We start from the raw sequence: 18,547 nt of genomic DNA, 5'->3' as shown, positions 1-18,547 counted from the left end.
GATAAGAATACTAACAACAAAACAAGCCCTGAAAGGAGGAGACTATCTGCTTTTTGCTTTTTTGTCCCAGTCTTTCAGAGGTACCAAACAAAAGGAACTTGCTCAGAAATGGGAAGTGGATTACTGGTGCTTGTATGTCTCTGCTCGGCATTAATCAAATGGATTTTCTTTAGTGGAAATGTAACAAAGGCATGGACTGACCTTGTGGTGGCTGCATCAGAGTGTCCTCCCAATCTCGGGTTGCAGCTCGATCTCTGCAGCGAATACAGAGCAGACATTTACTGTATCATATTGTTCCGTCTGAGAAGCACTATAGCTCATATAACTGAGCGCAATTTAAGCCTGATCTCCTGAGAAAAAGGCAGATCGTCCGTACAAAAAACCATCCTTTTAAATCCCATCTGAAGGAAAAAAATAATTACCAGAAGTTGCTTGAATTGTTAATGAGCCCTCTTTAAGCAGGTTTTGGTTTCACATTGAATAAAAGGAGTCTATCTATTCCAGTGTGATGCTGTCCAAAGCAAGAGCTAGAAATGTTCCTCTATTGAATTCACTTTAACAACAGTCTGTGATTTTAATTTGTCAAACCCGTTGTCTGTAATTGACATCACACACAGCATCTTCTGAAAGCCATGTGAACTCCTTTGAGTGCAAACAGAATTTCCAGGTCCTCTATTTTTATGGGGTATTTTTTGGAGCCAATCCTTAAACATGATTTGGTGATCGACCATTTATTGATCGTGTTTTACTTTTGAACCACAGTAGCAAACTCTTGAGCTCGGTCCTGGCCTGCTGCTGCCACCATGCACAAGTTCTATAAAGGACTTTAAGAATACTGAGTACAATAGTGCAGAGGGATATTTATTCAATAGGTTTTTTTAAAATCCTCAGTGAAGTTAATCCAGAATGAACAGTGAGAGACAAACTAGCAACTACTTTGACATGCATTTGATTCTCTGAACAGGAGAAACATCTTTACATCTTTACTCAAAGGGTAGTGGGAGTCTGGAACAAGCTGTCCAGCCGTGTTGTTGAAACCAGTACCCTGTTTTCTACAAAGAAACAACTGGATGAGATCCAGGGATCAATGAAGTTACTCACTGCCTAATGGGTTAGGTGTGCCGAGCAGCCTGCTGCGTTTGTGACCTCCTATGACTAGTGAGTGGCCTTAACTGAGAAGAGAACTTACAATGTCATATTTTTTTTCTTTAGCTGCCTTGGTAGGGACTTTTGCTGCCAGCAGTCTGTCACAGACGCTCTTGTCATGGTGAACCCGCTGGTGCGTACTGCCCTGTGGAAGTCACGTGGAGTCCATCTCTCTGTCTTGTCAGATCGTGCCCTGGCCTTGGATGTGTCATGTGCGGTAGCCAGGATCCTCTGTTCAGGGCCGACGCCCGTCTCCTCTGACCTTGTGATTAGTGATGATCGTATTCAGAGCGGTTGGAAACACTTCGTTTAGGCGAACCATGAAATTTCCACTTCAGCAATGGTATAGTTTATAGCTGTTGACCCCCTTCCGATTTCACCCTGAATTTCCCTTTGTGTCTGCGTGCTTGTGTTCGTGTCCATTTTTTTATTTTCCTGCTCGTGTGCAACAGCTGGTTCCTTATTGCTGCAGAAGCCCAGCTCAACTGGAGCCCAGAGTCGGAGCTGCACAGTTCACATTTTACCTTCCTCCCTTGTGCCAGCAAACTGCTCTCAGCTCTGGCCGTTAAAGAAAGGCAAAGTAGGTTGTTTCATTATCTTACGGTTTGAAACATCACACCTTGTCTCAAATTAAAACACCCAAGCTTTGTTATTAGCAGACCATGCTATAGAAGCACTAGAAAGTTCTTTGTATTTGAGGAAAATCAGAAGTCCATGAACTATGAACGTGTCACGATTGCTGGAACTCTGCTTTCGTAGTGACTTTATTTATTTTATCTGTTGCTTTTCTCAGAAGTGTGCCGTTTCCCCAGCAGCAGATGACTAAGCAACTTATCATTCCATCCTGTTCTCCTGTGCACATCTCAGTGGGCTCTTTGCTTCTGGGAGTCAGTTTTTTTTACAAATGTCAAATGTGCAATTATTTTTGTACATCTGGTTTGGAGTCGCCAGCTGTGTGTGTTTCTCACCTCGGCTCTCGGCTACAGTCTCCTTGACCACACACAGAGACCATGGAACTGTGGCCAGACTCCTCCCACCTGCTCAGCTTCCAGCCAATCGTCTTTTGACACGTCACAGGCAGCTCCGCCCCATATCAGAGTTTCAGCACTGATTGGAGGAAAGGCATGTCCCTTTGCCTTGGAGCCTGCAGGGGTCACTGTGTCGCTGGTTGCCCTGGATGAGTAGTCCCAGCCTACCTCCACGGCGAGGCCTAGTTACATTTGGCCTGTGACATGGCCCAGGCCTGGACCCCTTGCTCTCAGAGCTCGCTCAGCACTCAGGTGAGCGCCTGGATCTGATCAGCTCGTCGAGAAGCCCCGTCTCTATTGTTTTTATTTTTAAAAAGGATGCTCTTGCCACTTATTGCAAATTAAGTCGTGAAAATTTGTTCCCCAGCACACATGCTGTGTCTCGTCCTGGGACTGGTTCTAGCACTATGAACATAGCACATTCGCTGGCCTTCTCTCATCCCTAGAGTTATAGTTAGCATTTTTTATGTGTATACTATTCATGGTTTACAGGCAACATATCCCACACAGTCCAAATTTACACATATGTTTGCTGCTGTTAAGGGGCATGGTGGCATGGTGTCTCCCAGGGTCCTGGTCTCGATTCCAGAGTGACATCTGTCTGCATGGTGTACCGGTCTTTGGGTGTTTTTTGGCTCAAGGTGTTCTGGTTTCCTCCAGTCTCCCAACAATAGTCCCTCCCTGAAGGGGTGGAAACCACGCTTCCCATCTTGATACTGTACCCCGCTACAAGAGCCGGATGTTCCCCTGTGCTTTCGTCCCAAAGATGGTCACGGGCCGTGTAGTTAGATGCCAGTGTCGGCCCAGAGCAGAGGTGCTGCAGCTCCCCAGGCTGCTGCTGGGGTGAAGATGGCAGAGAGACAGATTTTTGTGTTTCAGAGAAGCCGAGGTGGCATTGTAGCTGCAAGGTGCCGCCATGTTTATCTGGAGGCATGCAGGCGCGTGGCTGCTTCCTGCCAGGCAGCGAGCAGCTCCTGCTGGCTCTGACATTCTGGGCTCGCGCAGGGCCGCTGCTTGTGTCAGCCCTGCGGCGAGGAGAATGTGATCAGGCCTTCGAGGTCCTGAGCGCTGTCCCGCTGTCCCGCATCGAGATGACGGAGCTGGAGGACGTCCGCTGACTCTACCTGTTACTCAGCCTGTCTGTCTTCTAATGTCACTTAATAGGGAAGAGCCTGTTTTGTTTTTAAGGTTTTGTTTGATGGACGTATTTTGTCCTGCTCTTCAGATCAGGTCAACCAGGCTGCTGGGCAACACGATCTCTTGGCTGTTATGAGAAATGAGCTTATGATGCTGCATTTTGTTTTTTTTTAGCAGTGCCTGGCAGGTATTCTTGAAATGAATTCAAAATAAATCTACAAATCTCAGCTTAAAGTTCATGTGACGGCGCTAAGCCATTTGGGAGTGTGGCGGCTGGAGAAGGTGGCACCATGCTGGCTCCTGTTAAATCGGTCGGCATGAATACAAATCTGTGAACAGGGCCCTCAGATCGGAAATTGAATGTTAAATCGGCAGTGGAAAATGCTCTCATTTGTTTTCCTGCTTGTCAGTGCAAACAGAACGATGAGCGTGTTTAACATTCCAGCTCGCCGAAGCTTTTCTGAACCGTAGAAAGAGAAGGAGCGAGAATCCAGTGAAAAGAACACAGAGGGGTTGAAACCCGCTAGCAGCTGTTGGCTCACAGGGTTTAGCAGCCCTGTAGCTCGTGATGTAATCTGATTTTCATCTGTTGCTAAGCAACAGTTCAGTGGACTTGATATGGAGATATGTCAGGCACAGAGCAGTGTGCGTGCTGTAGTAGTTAAAGACTGGGAAGATTCTCATTGGAGGGAGGGTGTGTGTTTTTCAATCAGTCCCAGTGGTAAATATACTTGGGTTTATTCTGTTGGAAGTAATAGAAGGAGGATTGGACTGGACTGGACTGGAGATCACAGAGTAGAAGTTCTTCCTGATGGTCCACGCAGTGCTATGTGTACACCCCTGGTTACACAAAGATGAGAGCTGTTATGCAACACCGAAGGAGTGTTCTGGGAACGCGTTAGTGCTTTTGCTCGAAGGGAGGCAGTGTGCCCTAATTATATTCAGGTTCTGCTGCAAAAAAAACTTTTTCCCTCTCTGTTCACTCTGCCTTTGCCGACGAGCCCGGCGAGGAGAGCTCTGTGACGTCTGCGCGGGGCTCTGCAGTCCCAGCCTCTGCACACAGACCTGCAGCAGCAGCGGGAGCTCTGCAAACGAGAGAAGGCTGTTAAGCCCTCGTATCTCATTGGGCTTAGAGTAGGATAGTGAGCTGGGGATTCTCGTCCAGTAATGAAGGGATCCCCTTTGGTGACATGGCTGGGTAGCTTGTTCCAGACTCTTGCAACCCTCTGTGTAAATTTATTTTTAAACGTCTTTGGTTTCATTCATCCGTTTTCTAACAGCTTTATTCAGTTCAGGGTTGTGGGGGAGCCTGAGCGAGGGATGTAGGGTGGGGTACACCCTGGACAGGACACCAGTCCATTGCAGGGCACACACACACGCACACACACTCACACCAGAGCCAGCTTTCCCTGTAGCCACTTAACCGACCAGTATGTCTTTAGACATACCGTTTAGGGGGGATTCTGACTTAGAGACGTTCGGTCATAATTCCTCAGAGGGTACTGTAGCTGTGCATCATTCTGAGCAGGATTGCAATTGCAACAACACATCATCACCAGGGTAAAAGTAACCGAGTCTCACGATGGGAGAAAAACCAAGTCACCCTGGCAGGCGCCACGTAGAAGCCCAGGTAACCGCAGGAAGAACATGCAAACTCCACACGGACAGCACTGGTGGAATGGAATCCAGGGTCCCAGCGCTGATAGGCAGTTGTGCTCACTACTGTGCCACCTTGACGTCGTCTTCATTTTCATAATTCCAATAAAACGAAACCCAAATGTGCAAACCCAGTGTTTTATTTTTAAATCCCCATGTTACTGATTAATTCGAGACCTTTCGTTGCTCTGGTTTCGTGTGTGTGGGGCTTTTATGAAAAGGGGAGTTAGTGGAGCTCAGGGTTACAACTGTGTTTCAAGGTGAGATAGAGGGCTGGACACACCTGAGTTCTGCCAGAAACACATGTTGCTTTGCAGCTGCACAGCTGGTTTTTCAGAGCATCCTGGTCCAGGGATGTAGGAGAGCACAGGGAAGCAGCTCAATGCCAGCCTGTCGCTAAGCAACTGTGGTGTCGCCATGGCACACCTTGCTTCCATCCTTGCCAGGCTGCCATGACATCACCCTGCCTGGCATGGGGGCTGACTCCTCGTTTCTCATGTTTCCATGTTGATTCGCTGTCCGAGGACACCTCTGGCTTCCCGGTTCCCTGACTTGGCGCTGTGCACATTTCGTCTGGACCTCTGCCCTCCAGGTGCCCTCGGCAGGGGGGATGACGTGATCTTGGGCCCCCTTGCCCGCCTGCTGCAGCTCCGCCGTGATCCCTGTCCCTGTCGGCTCTTCGCCGACGTGCTGCCCCCGGAGGAGGCCGGGTCCTGCAGAGGCAAGCAAGAGCACATCACAGAGAGCCATTTCAACGTTTTCATTCACCTCGATTTGTCCAGTTAGGCTTGACTGAAGTGTTTTTTAGCGATGTGCGTGGTTTAGCTGGTTGCGTTTCCTCAATACGGAGTTCCTTTACAAGACTTTTTTCATGACTTTCTGCCGCTGTGTCAGCGTGTCTGTTTTAGTCCATTTGGCAGAGCGTTCTGAGCCAGCCCAGCACCATGCTGCATAAGAGCGCCAGAAAGCTTACAAGTGTGAGCAGACCATTTGACCATTCTCGCCAGTTTATCTCGTGACCTCATCCCAGCTGTTTCTTTAAAGGACATCAGGGAATCGGCTTCCACAGTATAGCTGGATGGGTTGTTCCTGACTCCCACAAATGCATTTCCACGCCTTTCCCTTGTGTGACCTCTGGTCTGTGTTTGCATGTTCTTGTGATGGGTAAAAGATGTGTTTTGCACAGTGATTATTCTTCTTGTTGTTTGGCTAGTAGCTACGTTCGTGACGGGTCAACAGTGAGGTCAGATTTTGAACAAGAGAGGACTTGGTTGGAGAGAGCAGTTCTGAGGCGCTCTCTTTTCTGGGTGACCGAGCTGTTTGCATGTTTGCCAGCGCTGGAATCATGGGGTTGCTGCCCATCCCTTCCCACCTTGGTCACGTCAGTCTTCTAACCTAGACAAGCTTTCCTGTCCCACCATACGGAGAGCAGTCTATTCGTAAACGATGCAGGGGTGTTTAATAATTCATTGACTGGGAGGCTGTGCTGAGCTCCCTACACAGTAAATCTCGTGGGGGTCCAGCAGACACTTTTCCCTGCCTTGCGCAGCACTCCAAGAGCCTGCAAGACTGTTCCCCTGATTTCTGGTTTGTGAAATGGGCGGTGACGATGGCCCAGACTCACCTAGCTACATGCAGATGGTTGAAATGATATCATAGAAGTCTTGGAGAAGCCTGTTTGAAGAAAGGAAAATCGTTTACTTGAGCGGTATGTGCATTTTAGGGCTGCAGTGGTTTGCATTGCTGCCTCGTGGCACTGCGGGCCTGGGTTCAATTCCAGACCTGGGGTGCTGTCTGTGTGGAGTTGGTATGTTCTTCCCGTGTTCACATGGGTTTTCGCCAGGCTCCTCCGGTTTCCTCCCACAGTCCAAAGACATGCTGGTAGGTGAACTGGCTTCTGGGAAAAACTGGCCCTGGTGCGAGCGAATGTCTGTGTCTGTGTGACCAGTGATGGACTGGCGTCCTGTCCAGGGTGTGTCCTGCCTTGTGCCTGTTGCTTGCCAGAATAGGCTCTGACTCCCCCATGACCCTGAATTAGATAAAACGCTTCGAAAATGGATGGATGATGTACTTTTTTGCAGAAAACTCATTAGACAAAACTACTTTCCAAAACACCTCATTAGACAAAACTGATTTGTTAATCACAGTGCTGTTTCTCTTTAATTTCTTAGACTATTTAGAAAAGCCTTTTCACAGGAGGAAAAAAGATTTAGAGACTAAACTCCCGCTGTGCCAGATGCCAGTTTGGACAGCTTTCTCCTTCAATCTTCCAAGCTGTTTTCCAGGATCTGGTACATTTTGTCTCTCACAATAATGTGAGAGACAGAATAATGTTAATTATTCTTACAGCAGCATCTTAGGATGCAGAGAAAGCCTTATCAATTGATAAAATATAAAGTCAAAGCAGTTACAAGGTTCAGCTTACCAGTTAACCCAGAAGCGAACAAAATAAAATCTTGATTCTGCTGTGGAAGGCAGAGGAAGTGTTAAAGTGTAGATCCCTGATGGTTTTTGACCTTTTTAATGAACTTGCTTAAAGTAGTCCTGTAGTAGTCTTGTAGTCCTGGGTTTGATTTGATAAGCCCTAAGCCTGTAGGAGAGCAGGTTCATTTCGGACTGAAATCACAAGTGAAATGATGTGAGCTGTCACAGCAGGAGCAAATGTACGTGTTTGGCACAGCTGGCTGGCTTTCTGCCAGGCTCTTGGGCGAAAGCTGTAGGGCATTAAGGCTGGCACTGAGGAATGGCATGGCATCAGTGTCAGTGACCCGTTCTGCGCGAGGTTCTGGAGAGTTCAAGAAACAATTGCAACATGTTTCAGTGGAAGTAACACCCAAATGTGAGATTTTTTTCTCTGTCTGAAAATGCTAATAGCTAGTTATTGTGCCATGGTGGAATGGATACCCAATCCTGCCGGTAACATGCAAGTGATCTGCAGCAAGTGATCAGGATTGCCTGAGGAAGTATTTTTCTTTACTGAGCGTTGAGTGCAATGTCTTTTAAGACAAGGAGAGCGGTGACCTGGAGGTGTGGTGTCGACTCTTCAGGTTGTACTTTAAAGTACACAGCGCTGTATGTACTACATGTCTGCTAATTTATAGTACACAGTCCTCCAAATGAAATGTTGGTTTTGTATACTGTGGAATAAGTTACTTTTCTTGTAAATGTAGCCCTGTTAATAGTACCTGAGCATTAATGATTTGTATGTCATATTCCCCTTATGTGTATTACAAAACATGAACATTGAGAAAATAATTTGTAGATGCACAGATGCTTACGTGTATGAAGTATTTTTTCATTGTTGAAGTTGTTTGTGGAGGAAAGCCTTGCTGCTCCTCTCTCAGCAGCTTTCGCTGTATGCGACGAGGTCAGGTGTTGTTGACCGAGAGCTGAAGTCATTACTTCAGCCTTGTAAACATGCATTTAACTCGACACCTCCTTGGGTCAGAGGTGAGAGGTCACGTCTACCTGTGCTGTGCTGTTTTTTTACAGCACCAGTTTTGTCTGCCAGCTGTCAGTAAGAACCATGACATGCATTTCTCTGCCCTGGCTTTTTCCAGATGGATCAACAGGGCATCAGTGAACAATTCAGCAAATGTGCCTTTTCCCCAGGAAGCTGTGTGACCCGGTGTATTGGACTGCATGGAACGGCAAAGCCCTGTTTCTAGCACACTGATTTATGACATCTCTTTCAAACAATTATTTCATTTAGTAGTCTTTTACAGAAGATCTTTCAACTTGGCTCAGGAGACAGTTAAAAACAACACTTGGTAGCCAAGAAGCCATTTGCTCGAGCAGTAATTAGATGCTTGTGTGACTCAATCCAACAGCTGACGTTTTCCTTCTTGCCTTTTATATTTTTGTTTTAAAGGAGTGTTTATTTGCGCTGTTTTTTAAATTAAAGGTTAAAGGTTGGAATTTCTGGGGATGAAGTAGGGAAGGGTTTTGAAAAACTAAGAGAGCAGTTCCAGCTCGGGGGCAACAACATGAGCCATGCACACTGTCGACTGGATGTTCAAAGCCTTGTGTGAGGATGAAAGGTATAGAGTTCACCACATCAAAGCAGAGAGAGCCGAGTCTTTCTTAATCTATAGCGCAGCGTTCCTCAGCTAGGACCTTCCCGATTCCGATCAGGTAGTTTCAGGCAGAGAAAAATCATCATTAGAATGGGAGAGTTCAAAAGGCCATTCTGCAGAAGTCAGTTTAATTTGGTACGCTGTGGCATTTGAACTGCTCAGTCCCTTCAGACAGAGCTTTGTGAGAGCTGAGCTTGTTTTTCCCAGCCCTGTTGGTTGAATGATGCTGAATACGGGATGGCTTTGTATATCTTCACCAAGTCATGTTACCAAGCTTAAACCTCGCTGCTGTCGTTATGATGATGATTCTTTTAGGCAGGTCTGAAAAGGTGGTTCTGACCTGTTTCTCCCTGCTATCTGGAGTTGGAGCTGGTATACAGTACAAAGACAAAAAGAACAAAAAGGTGTTGAGATAACATTGCAGTCCTGTACAATTTTTAATGTTCAAACTAGTCAAGTTGTCTTTAACTGGTTTCTGATGTTGTGCGACTGCAGGACGGTTAGATTTTGTGGTGAATAATTATAAATAATTAATTGTATTAAGGGGCTGTGTGTATTTTATTTTTCCTGGGGACATTTCAACCTACAATGTATGCAGAGGTGAAACGAGTTTGCCTTTGTACTCATGCAAATGCAGATTCCAAATCTTTGCAATTAATTATCGGTTAAATATGTTACATTAATGACTTCGTTTGTACAATGTTGTACAGGTGCTAGATTATTTGCACCCGAAGTTCTAAGCTGAAAACAGCCAGGTGTAATGTAAAAGTTAATAGAAGGCTATAAATAGATGTGAGATAGTCACTGTCAGGGGCAGCAACGCTCTGTACTTCTGACGGCAGCAGGCTGGTGACAGTGGGGAATGCAGATAAAGTAGGATTGTGTGGAAAGTGCAGCATACTAATTTTGAACCTAAGATTCCTACAGCCTGGGAAAGAAAGCCAGTGTATTAAAGATCTACACATTTAGAAAAAAACATTTCACACATGAGTGTTACTGTACTCTTATTTTAATGGACTGAAATGGTTTTTATTTTTTCCTGTGCAGAATGTGCGTGTATTGGGTTCAGCAGTGAAGCCATTGATCCAGTGTTAGAGGAGATACAGGACATAAGTCATGTACTGGTGCTGATCCTTTCCTGTTTCAATGCTTTTCTTTGCAAGTTGTTTCATTTGTTTTGCCTTTGTCAGGCTGACGATTGCTGTGCATTTTGAAAGCCGCAATTTCTTGAGGACAACACAAAATATAGATACAGTATCAGATCTAATTATCTGAATATCTGTCCACCTCTTGTCTGTGAATATTTTTGGAAGTTTCCAAATACATGCTGAGAATTGTATTGAGATTGTATGTACACTGTATGCAACTACTGGGTTCTGTACATTGCTGGAGTAATTTTGCTGTCATCTTGACTGAGGGGCTTTGGAAACATGCGATGAGGTGATTAAACTTTGTTGAATGTCAAGCCATAGTTAAAGAAATAGGAGACAGACTCAGAAGGGGTCCAGTGTGTCCCACAGTGCCCTTGTGTCACCGCTACCCTGTAGGCTGGACTAAGTGTCCTGTCATTTCTAACCCAGCAAGACATTAGAGAAGAACACAGCCCATCAGTGAGGGGTCACGGCCTGGGAGCCTCGGGTCACAACACTGGTGAAGGTTCCCGTTGTGATGGCCGGGGAGGGAGTGTCTAAGCTACACCCCTCGTAGTAGTTGTGGCGTCACATCTGCACTGCGCTGCGTTCCAGGTGGAAGTCCTGGAACCTTATTCACTGCCCTTCCTGCAAGGAGCGGTGAGGTAAGAATGTGACCCAATAGGTTGTGGGTGCCCTACAGGCCCGGCTCGAACCCCGTGACCATGTGTGGAGTGAGCCGGGACGATGTGTGGCCTTCGGGGCTCGGACACCAGGCATGTGCTTATCCAGGTACTAGGGGAGGGACTGAGACTGACCCCACAGGGCAGCATCTGCAGCCAGGTGCAGAGGGTGGGCACATCGCAGGTGCACAGCTCGCTCCGCTGCCAGTGGTGACCACACACGTCGCCAGCCCGAGACTCTCTGTTGGTCCGCCACATTGGTGACGAGTGCCAGTCGGCATAACGAATTGACCTCTTGTCATGTCTGTTCACTACAAACAGGACTGGCCTCCTGATGACAGCGTGCTGAATTTGCTGCAGGTATCGGTGACGCTGTTTTTGATGCACGGCGTTACTGTAGCTTACCGAGGGTGTCGGGTGTTTTGATCGCTGGACACCATTGACGTCTCTTTTTCTTCCGCAGGCGCAGAGGACGTGGTAATGGCTTTCTCCAGGTCAGAGACAGAGGACCGGAGGCAGTGACCCCTAGTGGCAAAAATAAGTGACAACACTACAACTACTGCAGACAGCCGGTGGGGGGGAGGTGGGCGGGCTGCCGACGCTGGAGAGGAAGGTGACCAGAAGAGTCCTGGGCGCTGACCACTCCGTCCTCTTCCTTTAACGTGACCGTCATTAAGCCTATCTGTTTGTTCGGGCCTGGTGCTCTCTGGACAGGGTCAGAAAAGACTACGTGAAAAGAAGAGGAAAAGAATACCTATAAGAATGGACTAGTCCGTGTCTCCTTTCTGGTTCTGTTTATTGCCCTTGTGGGTTTGTGTGGTTTTCTCGTTTTGTTTTGTTGTGCTCTGTGATTGGCTGGAAGGAATTCCAGGGCGAGTGTCCCGAAGCTTGATTGGTTAGAAGAGAGGAAGGAAAGAGAGCTCCGAAACGTGATTGGTTGGGAGTCTTGGTAAGAATCATCTTCGTGGGTGATAAAAAATTTGTATTCAGTGAGTTGGCTGGGGGACGTCATTCTTGAGAGGAGCTCTTTAAATTTGCATCTGTGAATTGTGATTTTTTTTTTCATTTTAATTTTGAACAACAGCCCGTTACCTTTCTTATAGATGTGTTAGAGAAGGAGCTATCTTCTTCTTGCTGCACAATTTAATAACAAGCATCTTTTCCTACCAGTTTTCCAAACTCACCCTGCTGTGGATTGCACTGTGTTCTCTGCAGTCAGGCGAGCTGCAGTAGAGGATAATAGCATCCCTAACTAATTTTAATCGCCACACACACCGAATCACTCACACCTCAGGATTTGCATGACCCTTTGTCGTGGTCAGTACAGACTGTAAAAATTATTGCCTCTCTTGATTGTACAGAAATAACATGAAAATATTGAAAGTGATCCGGATTTGTTTAAAAACAACCCTCCAGATTTATAAACAAATTATGAGTTATTGTTTTTTTGTGGGAACTAATTGAATGCTACATTTTTAAATGACAGGAAAATAAGAGGATGAAGGGGTATTAGGCGCAAAGGTAGTCAGTTTTGTTGATTATGGAAGTTGAGGAAGGCGGAAAAGGCTTCCCACGTTTGATTTTAAACTAATCCTATTATTAAAGTTGCAGAGGAACAGAATTTGAGAGAAGGTGAGTAGGTGGTTTGAGGGGTTATTTTGCAAATATGGTAAAGTACAAAATGACTGAGATGGGGGATTTGTATGCAAGTTTGATTATGTCCACAAGAACAAAAGACTTTAAAGATCAGTTTCACTCACCTGGTTTAATAATGTGATGCTTTAAATCCTAAATGCAGTTTAACCCCAAATTGTAGATAGATACACCTAACAGTTTTTACAATACGATGCTGAGCAATCGTCAGGAAAGGTCACCACCACCATACTATTGAGTGGAAAAGAGTTTGGTTGTTTCCTTTTAACCTTCTGATAGTGGAAGGTTTCTTAAAAAAATAAAATTGTGATTTTTCTTTGTACGTTTGTTGATTTAACTGGAATTTTTTGTGTACGCTTTGCATAGATGTCTTGTGGTTGTATTACTTAACTGATGCTTTGTATTTAATATGGTTTTTAGTTTTTATCCTTCCATTGTTTCCTCGTTTTGTGTTGCTTAACTTAAAAATGAGAACAGGTATGAAAGACTTAATGTTTTGAGATCAAGCATGCCCAGCCTGTGGCTTACCCTGCTCAAAGCTCTGTGTGCGTCTTAAGACCATGGCCTCAGTCACTTCTGCTTGTAAAGACAATACAGCTTTTGTGTAACACAGCCGTAGATCGATTTAAAACAGAAAAGATGATCAGAAATCCTGGGTAAATATATTTTATGTCCAGTTTCTGAGCATGGATATTTTATTTGGCCAATGCAACAGTCTTCATAAGAACAAAATACGGTGCCATTTCTTAAAATAATGGTTGTACCTTTTTAATTTGTTTTGTACTTGTTTTGTTTTTTCTATGCATTTTTTGAAGCAGAAAAAGACACTGAGCTTTCAGACACAATCTGTAGTTCCAATGTGGGTGTGTGGTTGTTGTAGTTTGATATCTCAACTTTATATTTACAAGCAGCATTAGCAGCATGCCTTCCATTGTTAGCAATAGAGCTGTATTAGTTTAATGTGATTCATTAGACTGAGTTCTTAGCAGTGGTCTAATTCCTAAGACAATTTGTTTCCAGTTAGAACTGAACTTCATTAATTTATTCTTGGGTGGCTGTTGACCAATTAAGACTTCTGTCTTGGATAAATGCTTCCAATCTCTGTATGGTGGAATCATGAAAGATATTTTAATGTTAGCCTCTCAAGATAAACTACACGTGTCTCCGTTTAGAGTGCGCCTCCACCTTAAGTTGTCATCGCTGTTTAAATCCTGTCGCCACAGACCGAACAGGAAGTTTGGTTTTAATATTCTGAAGACTGGCCACACGCTTTCAGGTGAGGGACTGGACCCTAGTCCTAAAAATGTGGATTTCAGGGCAAAAGGTGGCTGTTGGTTTAAAAATGAATGAAACGAATAGAGCTACATGTTTGTTTTCTTATTCTTTCACGGTAGTTGACATTGAACACATAACCAACATCAGTATATTCTTTATTCATGCAAAAGAAAGGTTCAGACTGGATCATCGTTTGTTTTATTTTGTTTTCCTTTTAAAAGAAATGCTGTATTCCTTATAATAATTGAGAACAACAAGAATAAAAAAGAAATTTATAACCAAGTGAGGCCCTTTCTTCAGAAGTGTGTTTTACTCTTTAATTACTACTCTCGTTAGCCGTTGGCCTTTGCTTCTTGTGGAGTGAATGAGAATGTTCTAACCAGATGAGTCCAGAGCAGCAGAAGGCACTGAACATTTGTCTCTCATTCCAAAAGAGTCTCCTCTGTGCTGTGCCACAGCTCAGTACAGTCGGAGAATTTCGTTTGTGTGGCTCTTTGTCCTTGACTTCCTGATGTTATGTTGTCTCTTTGGACCTTTTATGGACCTTAGCATCCATTTTTAGATGCTAAGAGGTTTGACACGGTGCACATGTGGCGCAGGGATAGGGGACCTGCTCTCTGTTCTCCTGCTCTGCTGTCCTTGTCCTATTTCCTCTCCTCCTCTTTCCTTTCCTGATCCAGCGATAGGGGGTTAAGCTGGTGGAAAATTGTGAGTGATCTCTAAGCACCTGCAACTTAGGATCATGCTGCGCCTTGCCCGGTCTCTCCCAGCTGCCCACGAAGAGCTCGGAGCTCACAGTCATCGACTGGCATGTACTCGCAGACCACTCTCCCTCCTCCTCCGCACTCCAAACCCACACTGCTGCTGCCCTCACTCCCGGAGTGGAGGAACACCAAGAGCGTCACTCGTCAGGCTCATCTCCAGTATTGACCGCTAGAAAAACACAGAACAAATGGATGTTTCTCACCCTTATTGTTTTTTTTTTTATGTAAAAGAAATGTATTGTACGGTAAAAACAATGTACCATCTGGACCAAGGTTTCAATGTCCCGCCCTGAAGAGCCCCAATCTCTCACATTGCTTAAGATCTTTCTTAAAATAATCAGCTTAAATCCTAAAGCGAGAAGTTTAAGTAATTATTTTATTATTTTCCTGAAGCATAACTGGGATATGAAAGAGGGGATAGTCCAGTTGTGGCTCTTTTAAAATGCAAGAGTGACAGCTTTTACAAAATATTATTGACGACCTAAATAGTGGCAGTGTTACAGCATTCTTGAAATGTTTCCATGTCCAAAGATAACTTCAGCTTTGAGCTTTCTGGGTCACAAGGGTTGTTTCTGTTAGTCAAAGGATAAAGACACAATTAGTGATTACAGATTGCATGGAAAAATAAATAATTGCAATTATACTTTAATTAAAGAGTGGATCTATTTTCATCCAAGGGTTTTATACTTTTGTGTGATGAATTAAGTGGAAAGTGAATAAATATAGGGCAAGGAAGGTTTTTAAAGGAGTCAACAGGAAAGCCAGAGACAATTCTCTTGCACCGTAAGTCTCAAGAAAGGTTGTTTTTTTTCCTGTATCACAGTGAGTCATTCTGCAACAATCCAGTTGAGCACCTGCAATGCGTAAGATAAAGTTTACCAGAGTGCATTAAGACAATGAAAGTGTGGGGTTGAGACCCCTGTGAAACTCTGGTCAGCTTGCTAAGGTTATTTAATGAGGTCAGACGATGGGAACGGTAAATCTGAAATCAGCTGACGAGGGAACAATAACAATGAGTATGCATGCTTAATTAAGGAAGTGCAGGGACATTAAGGCATCCATTAGATGTGTAATTCATAAAGCACTCTTGTTGATTATTACTAAACCTACATTTTTGTCTTATATTGCTTGTATATTCTCTATGCAGCTTTTGCTCAGAGATCTGTGGTTGCTGTTTTGCAATAACCTCAGTCTATTGTCACAGCAGAATACCTGAGAGGCTGCTCCACAAATAGACGTGTCTCTGCTTCTCTCATTAAAAGCCTCGGTTCCCTAGAAGCTTGTTGCATGTTCAGATTGATTTTCATTGTATATAATGTCTCCTACAAGTCCTCAAAAATGAAAAAACCTGTGTAAGCTTTTTGTTTAATGAATCGTGTTCATTTTTGTGTATTTTCAAATGAATTATGCTTTTCCCCTTGTTCCGTGGTTGTGTGCATGACAGATTTTATGTTAGGGCTTTAACATAGCTGTGAATAGCATAGAAGCCATCATGCAAAAGCAACTGTTAAACATGTAAGGGATATCTCCTTCATTAATTCATAGTCATGTTTAAATGGTTGATGTCTGTTCACTTTCCTAGATTTCTACAAATACCAATCACATGTAAACACCACACTGCTTTAAAACTGGCACTGCTGCATGTTCCAGGAACCTGGAGCTGTAAGGTGATAGTGCTAACCAGTTACCATTCTGTTTTCTGTTATAATTACCAATGGAAATACATAGGATTGTTTGCAACTTTGTGATTTTTTCACCCTTCTTCTAATGAAGGGAAGTTTTGTCCTTGAGAGTAGCCAGCCCTGTAGGTGCACACATTGATCATTTACAGGAGCTAATGGATGGACTGTAGATTAATTAGGTATGCATGGTGGGATGGCTTGAGAAAGTACCTGGTACCTGTTTACAAAGCTAATTGGGAGAAATGGAAATAAAGTGGGAGTTTGCTGCAGTTTGCAACCAGTCTGGGAAGGAAGCCAGACCACCTCTCACAGGCATGCCAAGATAAACAAAGAAGATGCTCAACTTTTTTAATTAGCGACAGCACTCTTTTTCTTTATTTGGAATTATTACCATATTCTGTCTGGAAATAGTGGCTCAGTCTTGCATCAGGAGCAAACCGAGCATAGACACATCAAGACAGCATTACTGTTGGTCAGATACGACCTTTTTCCAAGTGAGTCTTTAAATATACAAGCAGTAATGAGAAACAACTTGGCATAGTCTCATTAGCAAATAACTGTGCACTCTAATCCATTATTTCGCATAGAGAAAATACAAAACATTGGGTTGCTGTTGTACTTTACACTGTGTGGCTTAACTCTTTAGTGACAAGGGAAATCCCACAGAGAAACATGAGTAAATTCGATAACGGCCTTTGCATAAATAGTGAAGGGTAAAGATTTTCTGACTTTTATAACAGGGTCTTATCACCTTAACATTGCCAGAAATGTGTGATGTCAAAGTCCAGATTGTGCCATCTACCACCTACCATCTCCTAACCATTTACGTTGTGGAAAATCACCACACATTGCTTTCTTTGTTTTCTTTCGACTCAAACGGTTTGTCTTGAAAAAAGCTCCAGCCCAGTGCGAGTGCGTTTCATTTCGAAGCGATTAAAAAGAAACAGACGAGACTTCACTTGCACCATCTGCCTCTGATCAATACCCTGTCTTGCGGAGACCTTGATGCTGGTGCTTCACCTGTAAGCTCTCGAATTGTTGATGCCGTCACACAGGGAGAAGGTATTTCAAACACCCACAAAAGTATGTGCCATACCTGAGCTGACAGGCGATGGAGAGAACATCCATTCCTTCGAACTTGACGGGTTTGAAGGGTTTTTTCATGATTTTTGCTCTAGAAGCTGGCGTAAGTCTGCTGCCACAGGCTCAGGGTGAAATGAGCCCTTGACACCAGCATTACTAAATCCAATATTCTCACCTTCTGCATTGGCAAATCCATGACACAAACCCTCGATTACACAAGGCTGTCTTTAGTGATAACCCTTCCATGGGTGCAAAGATTAGGGCTGGAAACTGGTCCAATTAAGTGATGCTTCAATTGCTACATTTCAAGTAATCAGGAAAGTGGGTTCGTGTTGCCTGTAAGGAATGAATTTAACATTCATTTTTGTCATTTTCAGCTTTCACTTCTTTTTTCAGTGCCCAGTGGCTTTGGTGCAGCAGACCCACCTCAGGCAGAGGTAGTGTGTTCATGTGACCGAGCTTCAAATTAACATTGAACATTAACTTGGTGTTAACTAATATAATTAACATTGACATTTAGACTAGACGGGCAGAAACCAGCTGACGCTGGTAGCAGGTCATGCAGTAAACCATGAAATGCCCCCCAGCCCATCTCAAAACACAGGCGCTCCTGGCTTTTGGTCTGGCTGACCTGGCACCTCTCACACTGGGACATGCTGAAGGACACTGAAACTAACGACCCATTGGGCATTAAAGGCCAAACATGTTGACCCTTCCCTGATAAATGTTACTGCAGAGAAGCATGGGAAGAGCACAAGCAGGGAGCTGCGTCAGCATGCACAGGCTGTGAAGGAACAAGTAGGGATTTATTCCCTTCTGAAAGGAACAACGTTTCAGCTGTGGACCTGGAGCTGTGGCATGGTGGAGGGCGTGTTATAATGAATGGGGCTGGGTGAATACAGAGGTGGAACTGAACCGGCTACTGTGTATAGTCTGTCTCTGATTGTCTGATGGCCGATGTTGTCTGATTATACCACTTTCTTAAAAGGGTGGATAACAGAACTATGCTGTCATTCCCTCTCATTGTACATAGAGTTCCCAGGACCGGCTCACACACCTGAAGAAGGCTCCACAGCCGAAATGTTGTGTCTCTTTTCTTTTTCCTTTCTGCAGTGAATAGACCTTCACCTGTTCCATGGTAAGAGCACAGCATATTGACAACGGTTTCAAACGGAAGGAGGTCATTCAGACCGTCTGGCAGCGGGCAGCGAATCGATCCCAGGGGCCCAGTTTT

General features: G+C 44.6%; 1 protein-coding gene across 1 annotated transcript in view; it reads left to right on the top strand.

The window, feature by feature from the left end:
- ctnnbip1 (catenin, beta interacting protein 1) overlaps nt 1-14,066 on the top strand; it is a 35,107-nt gene extending 21,041 nt beyond the window's left edge. The window contains exon 4 of the mRNA XM_006641988.3: nt 11,320-14,066. Coding sequence (XP_006642051.1) covers nt 11,320-11,378 — 59 coding nt within the window. The 3' untranslated portion in view covers nt 11,379-14,066. The remainder of the gene's footprint in view (nt 1-11,319) is intronic.
- Nucleotides 14,067-18,547: the final 4,481 nt, after the last annotated feature.

Source organism: Lepisosteus oculatus, chromosome 25 (genome assembly GCF_040954835.1).
Source record: "Lepisosteus oculatus isolate fLepOcu1 chromosome 25, fLepOcu1.hap2, whole genome shotgun sequence".
NCBI lineage: Eukaryota > Metazoa > Chordata > Actinopteri > Semionotiformes > Lepisosteidae > Lepisosteus > Lepisosteus oculatus.
Note: the sequence above shows the minus strand (reverse complement) of the source record. Positions and strands in the feature narration are given on the sequence as shown.